Source organism: Falco peregrinus, chromosome 5 (assembly GCF_023634155.1).
Source record: "Falco peregrinus isolate bFalPer1 chromosome 5, bFalPer1.pri, whole genome shotgun sequence".
Taxonomy (NCBI): domain Eukaryota; kingdom Metazoa; phylum Chordata; class Aves; order Falconiformes; family Falconidae; genus Falco; species Falco peregrinus.
Genome location: NC_073725.1, coordinates 72,131,727 through 72,144,709, shown reverse-complemented (window position 1 = coordinate 72,144,709; position 12,983 = coordinate 72,131,727). Strand labels below are relative to the sequence as shown.

The window sequence follows — 12,983 nt, the reverse complement described above, 5'->3', positions numbered from 1 at the left end:
ACAACAGTGAGAAATTCTTCACATAGAGGAGGCAGAAATAAATATGCTGTAAGTAAAAACAGTTGCTAAGGATCACCTTTTTAAGAACAGTTTGGTAGAAAGCTTTGTGAGTGTCAGTAACTTGTATTCCATAGGTTTCTTGGAATTAGAATAGGATTATTGTTCCATTTTTAATCTCTTAATTTCATTTGACGCCCACTATATTCAATCTACATACATGTGGGATCCAATTCTTTCCCACTTTGCGTGTACTGTGATTGCTACATGTAAGCCAAGTATAAAATGTAAAACTTGTCCGCCTATGTTAACATTAAATCCTTGTATACTTTAAACATCTAGATCATACATAAGACCTGAGAAGTGGTTATGGAAGTCATCTATTGCCTTTTTCTGTCCAGCTTTGACAGTCCTTCAGTAATTCTTTTTACACTGCGCAGTTCCTCATCAACCTTGTCAGCCATTGTGCCATAATTGATGGAAGGCTTGTTTAAGTTGTCAGTGTTCTATGCCATAATACATCTTGCAAGGCTCCCATGGAGCCTGGACTATTTTATAAACTAGTAAAACTATCTTAAATGTGTAGTTCATTAGAATTCAGGCAGCATGAGAATATGTAACCTTTTCGAAGGAATGATTATGGTTAGCTTTTTTGTTGTTTATCTTTTTGTGCATTTTAAATATATTCTTTTTGGAGCAATCATGTAAACATCTCATTCATGTGAATAATCATATGTTTCAGGGATTGAGAGCTGAATTTATTTTCTGCTTATGAGGATAGTTTCTATAATATACTAGTAATTTAAATGAACCAACTGCTACAGTAAACTGAGCAAAAGAGCATCAGGTGTGATGGCATGCTTAAAAGTAAGGATTCGATTCTGACTTGAAGGTACCTCTGATGGACAAGCAGAGTGGAAATGAGTGTCTTGAGCGAACTAGCTAAGCTGAGCCCCTTCTGTTCTCCTCCATCCACTTGACAGCTTTATCTTTTTCCAGGAAAAATTGAATGCTTCTCTGAGATTATAATTTGCAGACATTGTCAGTGCTTTCACAGTCTCTTATGACAATAGATAATGATGCAACTATTATCACCAAAGATAGTACCACAGCCTTGCCATGCTCTAGCACTCTCTGACTTGCACCTCTTGATTTCCCACGCACCCCCTGCAACGTACCACTTCTAGAAAATATCTTTCTCCGAGGTACTTTTGAGCATTATTGTGCTAGAAAACGGTGATGTCAGGGGTGGATTGTCTTCTCTTAAAATCCATTAGTTGAAGCTGTGAATAACCAAAAGCATTAGCTGTAACTGTTGCAGCTTCAGAGTGTCCCTGGAATCTTTCAAAGTCATTGTAAATGACTGAGCCTGCACTCTAGGGTTGTATTTCTTAAGAATTCTTCTATTTAAGACCATAGTCCTTCAGCCCACTGTATTTCGTTTCAGTGTAATTGGTCGCTCTTCAATATCTTGTTCCCCAAAAGAAGTCTGATATCCTCTCTTGTTTCAAGGATCATTTGCTTACATCTGTAGAAGCCTGTAAATAGTGAGGAATGCAGCACATACAGCCTCTTGCTGCTTAGTTTCAGAAATCTCTGATGTTTGTTTTTCACCCAATATCCAGGGTTACCAAGAGAAATACAACAGGAAATTAAATATCTACCTTCTAAGAGACTAAAAGTATCCTGGCCCTGAAACTGGAGATACCTTGCATGCACTTAAGGGGTCAAAATCTACACTTCATTCTTTGGTGGTCACATCAGCCCTTTAAATGAAAAATTCTTCAGGCTATCTGTACTCACTGGCTTTCCTTGTCAACAATTTACATTGGCCTGTGGCTCTTTGGAAGCTATTTTCCTTTCTCCCCCTATCCTTGACCCTAGATCTTAGTAGACAGGTGACATCCAGTTTTTGGTCTTCACTGTCTCTCACCAACCCACTCCTCTTGTGCCCTGTAAGAGGCTGCTTTCAGCCCTGGGGAACATGGAACCAGTGCCTCTGTGTCTTGAAGAGGAGGGGTTTTACAAGCTCCTGATTTAGTGTCCCTGTTTAATGCAAGAGCAGAATGTTCTTTAAAAGCTCAGGAGTTGTACAGCTGCTCCTTTCTACAGCAAATTCATTATCGGTCATGGAAGATGCGTCAGGATTGAGTAGGAGCCAATGTTCATATCTGAATTTAGTATAATGGAAGAGGTCTGTCTGCTTACAGACTTTCTCAAAGCATGGGTCAATGATCCTTTTCTTTTACAAAATGGCATGAAGGTCTCTGCAGACATCGAAAGGCCAAGTTATTTCCCCAGTTTCGGAAAGTAATAAATCTCTAGGAGTTGTGTGTCTAGGATCTGATTATCTGTTTACTGTCTGACAGATGGTAAATGCTCTAGTGAGCACTTGAATCAGTTCAAACAAACAGGTAATGAATTGGAAATTTACAGTGATTTCTTGTGACTGCAATACAAGCTTGTCCTCTCTACACCACAGGAAAATGAGTTGTGGTTTTCTGTTTGAGTATATTGGCTTTTCTGATTCTGTAGCTGGTCAGTTTGAGTTTTACCTTTCTCCCCCATCCTACTCATTCTGGCATGTGGAGAGGGCTACAACAGAACAAATTCAAAAAAATCTGAATAGCCCTACCTTAACCAAGAACTTTGGTTTCAGGCCTTGCATTCTAAGTCTTCTGAACGCATCTTGCTCTCTTGCCACTACATGTAGACACTGTTATTGAGGCTTTTTTTATCATGAGTCCTTCTGTTTGGGTACTGAGTCTGCGTTTTGCACTATGCTATTGAACATGTTTAAAGAAAATACACTTCTTTTTTTTTCCACCAGAAAGAATCGTTTGTGTCAACAAAAAGAAAGAATCCCAAGAGGTGCACCTGCGCAGCTAAATAGATTTGTTGCAAATTGTATCTGAGAGATCTTTAATCCCAGAAGGAGCCCTTCATATATGTTGCTAGATCATGTACTGTATCTCAGGAATGCAGAACTCTGCATCTTTGGCAGACAGACAACCAAATGAAAGATGCAGAGTATGAGTTCTTTCACCATGATTTCAATTTGGCTGCTTTGTTGAGCATCTGTGTGGTCTTGCCTCTTAGTCTTTTTTAATGTTTTTTTGCTGGTTAACAACCATGTCCTTCTGTGAGAGCTTAATTTGCGTATAGGTATTTTCTAAGAAATCTTACTCATAAGCAGCTTTCCTTTCCAGAAAGGAAACTGTAGCTCTTAACTAAGCTGTTAGTGTTCACAACAATCTCTGATTGCCCTGGTTCCTTAAATGCCTCGTTCACTCCTACACCTTTACTCATCATGACAGAGAACATTTGTATCACTGTCAATAATCTTCTAACAGACCTTTTATTAATTGTTCAAAATATGTATGCTTAGTGAAGAAATAAATTAGATATCACAGATCGTGTTGTTAATAGAGTTAACTACAAGTTCAGGGTTGGAAGAAACTTTAAAACTTCGGTTTATGGGGTTATTACCATTCTTTAGAACAAGAGCAGGGAGGTCCTCAGCAATCCACAGCTACGCTTTGTTCTAAGAGGTCTTAGAGTAACCAGTCTATTCTGAGAAATAACTTTGCTCTTAGGAATAGGCTGAAGAAAGTTGAGTTTACTTTCTTTATACCAGTAGTCAGTGAGAATCTGTGATTCATGTTGGGGAGGGTACTAAATAAGAAGCTACTACTAACAAAAGAAAATTCCTGTTCTTTTAAAATATATATGAACCAATCACTTACTACCAAAGCAGAATTTGAAATCAGACTTTTGTCTATTCCCTTTTAACTTTTATGTAACCTTTATGCTTTTCACACATATGGCTTGACTTTGATTTGATTTAGATGCAAACAAATAGTCTGCAAATTCCAGATGCAGCAAAATGGTTTGGATGTCACCAACCACTTTGGGATTGTCTTCACCCAGTAGGCTCCATTTAAGGCTGAGATTTTTTGGTGATACAAAAAAATACATAAAGGCTCCTCCTTTTCCTTGTAATAGAAATGCAAAACTAACTTGCCCAATTCTGTATTGCTAATTATAGTCTTGTGAGAAAACTGCTACGGTCTATTAAATACTTGCCTCGAGGTGTACTCCTGTTCTCTAATTCTCCTTTCTTCATTCATCCCTCACAAAAGGAATTGACCCAGTCAAGCTGGAGAGAATTCAACTTCCAGCTCAGCATGCTGAAGAGAGAAATTCATATAATCATGTTCTTGCAGAAGGGCTCATCAGGATAATGAATTATGCTGCACAACCAGGTATTGCTTTTCCCATATTTGTTTTCTTGCCAAGCTGAAATTTTTGATGACAAACGCCAAAAAGCTGCCTAGCCTCTTGTGTTTGAGAGGAAAACCTGTTTAACATGCTCTTCAATGAACAATAAGTAGATACAGCCTGTGAAAGCCAACTGTTGGTTTTCAGTGTTTGTTGAGAAACCAGTAACTGGATTTCTGCTGAATAGTTGTTTTTATACAGGGATCTGTTGTCTCAATTCCTACTTTGTGTCTTTGAATAAACAAAAATGATACATGTAGTGATTTCAGCCTGAAAAATGATCTGTGGCACCTTTGCTTATAAAAGTACTTCCAGTGGAGTAGTCTTGAAAACTATATGTAACCCTTTGCTTATAGCAGTCCTTTGTCTCTAGAGGTTATAGCAAATTTTCCTTTTTTTTTTTTTAATAGCAGATTGTATTTTCTGTTCTGAACTGTTTTGCAGAAATGTGTTTTTTCCTGACTTCAGCTTCTTTGTAACGAGGGATATAAGGCTCAGTGACCTATTCCACAGAAACATGAATTTTGTTCAAGCCACAGCTCTTCTCCGTGCATTTCTGCTCTTAAAACTTCAAATGAGTAGAACTGATTTTCCCCTGCAACTGAAACACTATCAGATTCTGATTGTCTGCAGAATAAAATCTAATGCTTGTTTGATTCACAAGACTGATCTTCAGAGTATTAACTTCTGCTGATGTGCCAGTCACAGATTAAAAGCATGTTTATATATAAAGAGTTTGTACATACTGCAGAAGGAAAGGGTCCAAGTTGAGATGTATTTATTTAAACAAAAGCACTTCTGGGGAGGGGTGGAAATAATGGATTTTTATAAAGCTTGCTAAATGCTGTGTGGAGCATCTCCTTTTCCTTTCTTTTTAGCAGCACTGACCTTTGTATCTTTACTTTATGGCAGCATAGTGTTAACTTGTAAAATAGTAGATGGGAGTTGGGGTCAAAAGCTGTCTGTCTCTTGGGTATATGTCTTAGTATTGATCACTGAGCTCAGACTGTAAATTTCTAATATTTATTTATATATTTTTTTTAGCTTTCTGAAACTATAAGCTTAAAATTGCTATGCATTCTTTCACTCTGACTTCTCTAGATTCTCACATCCAGGCTGTATCTGAATCCTCTGGACTGTGTTTTTTGAAGGAAAAGCTATGCCTTATTAGTATGCTATATACAAAATTTCCTTTGATCTTGTAACTTTATCCATGCCAAATGTCTGCGATTCTTTTCTAATTTTAGTGTAAGCCAACCTGTGCTTCAGACTGATAAAGGCATTATTTCTGGCTTCTTTTCTAATACTATTAATCTTTATTGCTTTCTTATTGCATGGTTCACTTTAAATTACTCTTCCCGTTCTTTTTTTTTTTTTTGTTTTTGTTTTTTGTTTATACCCGTCGGCATTGTAAACCAGCATCAGCATTCATCTGTGTCAGATAGGGTGTGTATGACAGAGGAGCGAAGTTTGTAATTGCAGAGAAGTGTAGAAACATTTAACATCATCAGGTAATGAGAAGAGCAATGCTTCAACTGCTACTGTTTTGTATATTGAAATTTTCTTTTTGCAGATGGAAAAATCCGTTTGGCCACTTTAGAACTTGGCTGCCTGTTGCTGAAGCAGCTTGTGTTTTCTAAAAATGGCAGCATCATAAAAGATGTTCACCTTGCTTGCCTTGAGGTAAGTATTTTCTTTCAAATTACCAGTCAGAGCATTACTTGTCTTCAAGTCTTGTAGTATAATTGAATAATTTATTTTGTTCCTGATTGCAATAAGCAAAAGTGTGAAATTTGAGCTTCCAGTGCATTTTTCCATTGGCAGCTCTGTGCGGTGAAAGTAAAGAATCAGTACCCCATGCTCTGTTCTCAGCTTTGCTGTTATCTTGCTTTTTAAATTCTTTTAACTTCTCAAGCAAGGTTATGTATAGTTCCCGCTCTGAAATTTGTGTGTCATCAGTCTCAACAGTGTAAAGAAAAGTGATTTTGAAACTAGCAAGCTCACATAACCTGTATTTTTGTAAGTGCAAGAACTGTGTTCTATCAAATTCTGGGCTGAAGGCTATGAGTATGGCAATATTAATAGTCTCTTCTGTATGAGGTTTTGGGTGGCTTTTTTTTAAATGTGTCTTTTGAGTTCATGGTGTATTTACTCCCTGAAACACAGGTTTTTTTGTATTTTCTAGGGTGCAAGGGAAGAAAGTGTTCACCTCCTTCGTCGTTTCTATAAGGTATATATGCAAAATGCTATAGGAAAGAATGGAGAAACTACTTTACATCATGTGGAATTAGAAGCAAGTCTGCAGCCCGCTGTCTACACGGTGCCCAAGGCGGCACTTTTTTATAGATGGGAACTCCATAGTTGTGATGGAGAAATGAAGTGCTTTGTGGACTATTCCTCTCCTTTCCTGCCCTTCCTGTACCACACTGACATATGTCACAAAAAGGCTGTTTGAAGTGTCACAGGGTTTGTTCTGAAGGGCCAAGTTAGTGGTCATGCTTTTGTTGCAACTGCTAGGTATTTCATGTAACAGAGCCACACTATTAGAACATTTCTGAGATTTTATCGTTGACACCTGTAGTGGCTTGACTGTGGCTAAATGCCAGGTGCCCACCAAAGCTGCTCTATCGCTCCCCTCCTCAACTGGACAGGGGAGAGAAAATATAACAAAAGGCTCATGGGTCGAGATAAGGACAGGGAGATCACTCGGGAGCTACTGTCATGGGCAAACCAGATTCGACTTGGGGAGAAATTAGCTTTGTTTATTAGCATTCAAATCAGAAAAAAAACCCTCCTCTTCCCCACCCCTCTGTTCTTCCCAGGCTGAGCTTAATTCCCGATTTCTCTGCATCCTCCCCCTGAGCAGTGCAGGGAAACGGGGAATGGGGGTTACAGTTGCTTCATCACAGTTGTTTCTGCTGCTCCTTCCTCCTCACACTTTCCCCCCGCTCTGGCGTGGGGTCCTTCCCACAGGAGAGAATTCTCCATGGACTTCTCTAGCATGAGGCCTTCCCATGGGCTGCAGTTCTTGACACACTGCTCCAGTTCCCTTCAGGAACAGACTGCTCCAGCGTGAGTCCTCTGCAGGGTCACAACCCCTGCCAGCAAACCTGCTCCAGTGCAGGCTTCCCACAGGTCACAGCCTCCTTTGGGCATCCACCTGCTCCGGTGTGGGGTCCTCCATGGGCTGCAGGTGGGGATTGGTTCCATCGTGGACCTCCATGGTCTGAGGGGGACAGCCTGCCTCACCATGGTCTTCATCGTGGGCTGCAGGGGAATCTCTGCTCCGGCACCTGGAGCACCTCCTCCCGCTCCTTCTGCAATGACCTGGGTGCCCGCAGAGTTGTTGGTCTCATGTAGGAGGTCTCACCTCCTCTCTCCCACTGGCACAGATTATATTTTTCCCCTCCTTACTATGCTATCCCAGAGGTGCTACTACTGTTGCTGATTAGCTCAACCTTGGCCAGCGGTGGGTCTGTCTGGGAGCTGGGAAGCTTTTGGCATCTTCTCACAGAATCCCTGTAGCACCCTGCTACCAAAACCTTGCCATGCAACCCCCCTACACCACTGATATGGAATGTATTTCCTTTCGGTGTTACTTTTTATTTCTGTCTTACCTGAAGCGATGATCTGAAATTTTACTTAACTTTTTTTCTTATTACAGACCTCTGCAGCTTTTTAGATTTTTTATTGTAAACAATGAGAGAAATAAAATTTTTAGCCCTAGGCAGTAACTTGTATGTAAGGAAAGGTAAATCTATGACAGATTTCAAGTATGTAAGATCTCTTCCTTTTTTTGTTAGAATTCTCTTGAAGAATGTGTGATTTACAAAAATCAGTAATTTGTGGCAGGCTGACCTTGGCTAGTTGCCAGGCATCTGCCCAGCTGCTCACACTCTCCCCTCAACAGGATGGTGGGAGGACATAAAATGAAAAGATCTTCTGCTCGAGATAAAGATAGGGAGGTCATTCACCAATTACCATCGTGGGCAAAACTGACCTCACCTGGTGAAAATTAATTTATTGCCTATTAAAATAAATTTAGATAGTTAGAAACAAAGACAAATCAAAATACCACCTTCAGCACATCCTCCCTTTTCCCACGCTCAACTTGGCTCCTTCATTCCCGACTTTTCCTCCTCCTCCCCTTACAGAGTGGGGGTGGGGCTCAGCAATGGGGGTTTGGGCGGAGTGCATAACAGTTCATCTCTGCTGCTTCCTCCTGACGCTTTTCCCCTGCCCCAGTGTGGACCCACTCTTCCAGTGGGCTGCAGTTTTCCAGGAACAAAAATCTGCTTCAGTGTGGGTCCTCCACACACTGCAGTTCCTTCAGGGCATAGCCACCTGCTCCAACACAGCAGTGTCGATCCCTGCTCCACCTGGGATCCTTTCCTCAGGCTGCAGAGGAATCCCTCTCCCTTCTTAAAATGTGTTCTCCCAGAGGCGCTGCAGCCTGGCTGGGGGGCTGCAGGGGCACCCACCTCCCCTCACAGAGCCCCGCAACCAGTGCCTGGGCAGCAACACCCAGTACGTAATTAAACAAAAACAACCAGTGTGGCTCCATAGCCATAAGGATTCATGATATGTCCATATCCCTTTTTTTGAAAGGGAGAAGAAATTTTTCTGGATATGTTTGAAGATGAATACCGGAGTATGACAGTAAGTGACACCTCTTCTACTTGGCCAAATCCTCAAACCCAGATAGAACACAAAAGCAAGAGCTAGTACTTATTGAGATCTACTGAGAACACTGGTATATTTCTTTCTGGGAGTAGAATAACAAGATGTGAGTACTATTTTTTTGTCTCTGAGGAGCTGTGTCTACACCTAAATAAATAATTTATGTGAAATTTCACAGCTCTTTACTAAATAAAAGCCCATTACTTTTTGAAAGTGAGTATGCAAAAATTAATTTATCCTGAGAAATGAGACATCAGATTTTTTTTTTTTCTGGTTATGGAGCACTGTGAAAATCTTCCTATATCTTTCTGAAGTCCAGCAAAGTTTCAGTTTTGAGTGGTGCCACTTTACTTACTAGTAGAGAAGAGGGTTCTAGGCAGTAAATATGTGGGCCTTTGTCTCATCTAGGAGAGATACAGCCTGTGCTGCAGTACTGGATATGGAAGTTTTAACAGATTACCAAACTTAATCTCAGACAGCTCATATCTAACCTGTAAACTTATTTTAAAACTAATTATCTGTTTCAATTCTTGGGTTAGAATTCAGATAAAAATACTTTGGGTAGTCAGTTAAGGTTTTTTCCACATTTATTTAATGAGCAGCCAATGGTTTTCTTTTTGAAAAAGCTCAAGCTACAGTCGGTGCGTTGCAATAAGCCTTAATTTGGGACGCATCTTGCACGTATCGTACCAGCCTAAATAATAGAAGTATTCAGTGAAGCATTTAATTTTTTAGTAGTTGTGTTACTGTGCTTTTGGTTTGAGAAGTCACATCAATACTAGCATCACTTTTATGTTGCAAGTTCAGTATACGTGTAGGTTTTTCTGTTGTATCTATTTCTGAGACTGCTCTTTTTTTTTTGTTTACCATAAAATGCGTAGCTATACCCTAGAACTTGAACTTTGTTTTGTTTAGAGTGCTGTTATTTGGTTAGATAGCAAATGATTTACTGGGAGGGCTGATTTAAGTGCTAATTAACACAAATGTCCTGTTGGATGACTTGTGCAAATAGTATGATATAGAGCTTCTACAGAGACAGAAGTATACCTGCTCTGTCCAGATGACTAATGAAAGAAAAAGTTGTCTTCATTAATGATAGATGACAGCAAGTTCAGAGGAGCAAGTAAATTGAGCACTGTAGTCCTTAATATTTTCACTTTCAGCAATTGAGTTTCCTTTTTTAATATTCTTCACCTTTATGATGTAAAATGCTGTTTAAACCAGCATACATTCATGTGAATTGCATCTGAAGTAGTTATTTACTTGTTACAAATTTTAGGTTTGTGTTCTCATTTGTTCCTGCTGTCTATGTAAATTTCTGTATCTTTCTAAACATTAATTGAATTTGTTAATTGTAGATGCTGAAGATTAATTGTTCTGAGGTCAGAAAAATTGGCTAAAGACTGTTTTTGAGTTTGTATGTGTGCAAGGCAGCAGTTCAAGACTGCACTGTGAAAAGTCTGGACCTTGTTTCAGCCTGTTGCTTCTAAAGTATCTGACTGTTACAAAGTAGCCAGGAATGCTTCTAGTTACAGTTGGCTATTTTGGAATGCCCATGTGACTGCATTTTTCTTCCATGCAGAATATTGTACAAGCTGTAGGAAGGGTTTTTGTATGTATTAGCCATTCCAGCTGGCTTTCTAGCAAAAAAGCTCGTTTTTCCAGTGTGTGTGTATATAATAGAACTTGGATGAAATTGCCCAAAGGTACAGAAGGATAGATATTTCACCCATCATTTATTCATCAAAATAAACAACCATGTAAGGGAGAGACTCTGTTCGTGGCAAAGCTGAAAGGAATTGGTGAAAGTTAATGTGTTATGAGAGACTAGAGGGTTCTTGAAGAGAAAAGATAGGGGAGACTTTTTCTTGTGATTGAAGTAATTACAAATTTGAGTCAAAACTGAAAATAAAACCTGACAGACTTTGGTTTTTAGTACTCCTGAAATAGCTTTTCTTCTCTAATCTTTCAGAGTTCTTTCCTCTTTTTTTCAGTATAGAAGCTTCAACAGTGTGTTGGGGAACAAGGAGCAAATACAAAATAGAGATTGCATGTAAAGAGCTTAAAATTTAAGATGGTGTTAAAAATTCTCAGAACTCTATAACAATTCCTTCCTCAACTTCACAACCGTGAATTGTATTTGCAAGTGAAGATGCAAATGCATATTGTTCTGTACAGTAATCAATGTTAAAATATTTTTATAGATTAAACCCATGAATGTAGAGTACTTGATGATGGATGCCTCAATCTTGCTGCCTCCAACGGGGACACCACTAACTGGTATTGATTTTGTGAAAAGATTGCCTTGTGGAGATGTGGAAAGAACACGAAGAGTGAGTAAGACTATTTTTCTTAGGTTCATTTATGACGGAATGATGCCAAAGGCTTAAGAACAGTTCCAAAAATACAGATGTTTTTCCTTGAAAGCTTGAAGCTTCTTGATAGGAAATATCATGCATAAAGTTATGAAGACTTGATGAAGACAGGCCTGTGTGTAGAGGATATAATACTTACCTGTCCCAGGTATAAAAACCTTTGTCTACAGTTTCTTGTGTATAGTCAATATGGCTTTGTGCCGGAGTTCTGTTTTTTAGGCTGTAGAGACATCTACATAAAAAGACATTTTGATGATACTCATTAATACATGACCAGTTTCCTTTCGTGATCTGCTATTTCAGTCCCTCTTTCATTATATTCCTGTAGTAGAATCTCCACTGGAAGGCTGGCTGGCTTAATGCTGCTTGTGTTTCTAGACGTAGCAAAAAATACAGTTCTGCTCAGCAGTGCTCATCTTGCTAAAGTAATTCATGATAGTGTTCTTGAGAGTGAGGAGAAAAATAGCAAAATATCTATTTTTATGACTGCCACAATTCATAGAGGTGATAATGATGTTATTCACATCAGTATCAGCACTCTTGGAATGATCAGTTCTTGGCCCCTGTTGACAGTGTCCTATAAGCATTACAGTGTCAGTAACTGTTAAAAGATATATTACTGCACAACATTATTGTTTGCAAACTACTTTTGTTCAGGTAGCTTTGCATTTATGTGTATGTGTAAGTATATTCAAGTACTCTTGAAGAAAACCTGTATTTATGGGAATCTTCTGAAAACTTCTCAATTCCTTACTTATTAAAAGTCACATAATTTTTGTTATCACAGCAAGTTAAGTTTGATAAAGTATTGTGACTTGACTTTAAAAGTGTTGTTCTTGAAAAGCAAAAATGCTTCCTAGAATTCTCTCTGAGGCTTTAACAGAATGATACTTAAAAATGCACATTAATGGAAACTGACTGCTCCATGTTTTTTTCATGTGCTAAATAATGAATAACTTGGCTTCTGTTGGTTGAAATTAAAAAATCAATACAAATATTCTGTTAATTTTTTGGGATGAAAAGATCTTTCTCATCAGAAGAGCTCCCAGAATGTTTCCTTGTTGGTTCTCCTTCCCCTGATCACATTGTGCTAGAAGTTTTAGTGCTATTTTCTTCCAACTAGGCTACCTCTCTGAGGCTGAATTGCCATAACAGTATGCTGAACTTCAGGTGTATGCTGTGACATTGCTGCTACCACTTAACCTGCTGAGGCTTTTTCTTTTTTCTGACAGTTTCAAATGGGTAGTGATTCAATTCTGAGCATCCCATGGTATGATTCTAAAAACATTCTCGGGTTTTATTTCACTAGTAAGTGAAGAAGTCTCATACTTTGATTATATCATGAGTTCTTAGCTGTTAGACATCAGAGCTTTTTAGGCTCTCACTTCTTCTTTTGCTATAGAAGGTCCCTTGAAGTGGCAGTTCTTTTCCTCTTAACTTTAGAAGGAACTCTCAGAAATCAGATCTTGAGTTGTCAAAGGCATATCTCCTAAATCCAGACAGGCAACCCCTCTGACTTAAAACATGAAAATGACTACTAGTTGTTGGGTTGCTTTCTGAAAACAGCTGCTACTGCTTGATCAAGCCTTCTGCCCAGAATCAGATGCTCTTTTGAATTGTTGATAGTCCAGTTACTGCTTTTCGGTTGCA

The 12,983-nt window shown here is 39.0% G+C and overlaps 1 protein-coding gene across 8 annotated transcripts in view; it reads left to right on the top strand.

The window, feature by feature from the left end:
* Positions 1-12,983, top strand: part of CLEC16A (C-type lectin domain containing 16A) — a 75,763-nt gene that overhangs the window by 28,228 nt on the left and 34,552 nt on the right. For all 8 annotated transcript variants that reach the window (XR_008747307.1, XM_055804576.1, XM_055804575.1 and 5 more), the window contains exons 13-17: positions 4,140-4,262; positions 5,852-5,961; positions 6,464-6,508; positions 8,887-8,937; positions 11,163-11,291. Coding sequence is in view for 7 of the 8 variants with exons in the window: in XM_055804576.1 (XP_055660551.1) it covers positions 4,140-4,262; positions 5,852-5,961; positions 6,464-6,508; positions 8,887-8,937; positions 11,163-11,291 (458 nt within the window). In the remaining variant the exon portion in view is untranslated. The remainder of the gene's footprint in view (positions 1-4,139; positions 4,263-5,851; positions 5,962-6,463; positions 6,509-8,886; positions 8,938-11,162; positions 11,292-12,983) is intronic.